A 742-nucleotide genomic window follows, 5' to 3' on the forward strand; every position below is an offset into this window, starting at 1 on the left:
AAATAAGTCAGTACACTCTCTAAAGTCATCAAAGGCAAGTTCTACAGCTGGCATTGAGTTACTAAGAGCTAAAGCAAAGGCCAAAGCTGCTCAAGCTAGAGCTACATATGCAAAGAAAGAAATAGAAATCAAAGTGGAACAGGCGCGCCTACAGGCAACCCTTGATGCACTTAGAGCAGAGCAAGATCAAGAAGCTGCAGCTGCAGAAGCAAATTCATTGGAAGCAGGACTGATACAACTGGGCTTTGAAACACGCAGTGTAACATACGGGTCATGTCTTACAGAAAATAAGGCAACACGCACAGCCCAGTATGTTTTAGATCAAGCAAATCACACTGCAGCAGAGTCACCTGCCCCTGTTCAAATTGAAATAAATAATCCAGAACTCCCGTTGCATCCCTCCGTTGTAAAGCAAGAAATGAACTACGTAGCTCCTGAAAGTGAAGTTTGTGAACCCCAGTCTGTTAGTTTCAAGCAGTTTGCTCCTCTTGCCCCAGTGTTACCCAAAATGAACCATACACACAATAGCCATGTCGAGACCCAGCCAACTTATGATCTGGCCAAGTATCTAGCCCGCAGCCAGCTCATCACTACAGGCCTCACAAGCTTCGATGACCAACCCATGAACTACTGGGCATGGAAATCATCTTTCAAAACTGCTATAACAGGTTTGGACCTTTCTGCAGGAGAGGAACTAGATCTGCTTGTACGTTACCTTGGTAAGAACTCATCGAGACAAGTC

At 45.0% G+C, this 742-nt stretch overlaps 1 protein-coding gene across 1 annotated transcript; it reads left to right on the forward strand.

Moving 5' to 3' along the window:
* Nucleotides 1-742, forward strand: LOC106512382 (uncharacterized; the record flags this gene model as incomplete). The annotated part of the gene is given in 1 exon segment (XM_014001012.1): nt 1-742. A coding segment is annotated over 1 exon segment (742 nt), but the record flags the coding sequence as incomplete, so codon positions are not given.

Source organism: Austrofundulus limnaeus, unplaced genomic scaffold (genome assembly GCF_001266775.1).
Source record: "Austrofundulus limnaeus strain Quisiro unplaced genomic scaffold, Austrofundulus_limnaeus-1.0 Scaffold6244, whole genome shotgun sequence".
Taxonomy (NCBI): Eukaryota; Metazoa; Chordata; class Actinopteri; order Cyprinodontiformes; family Rivulidae; genus Austrofundulus; species Austrofundulus limnaeus.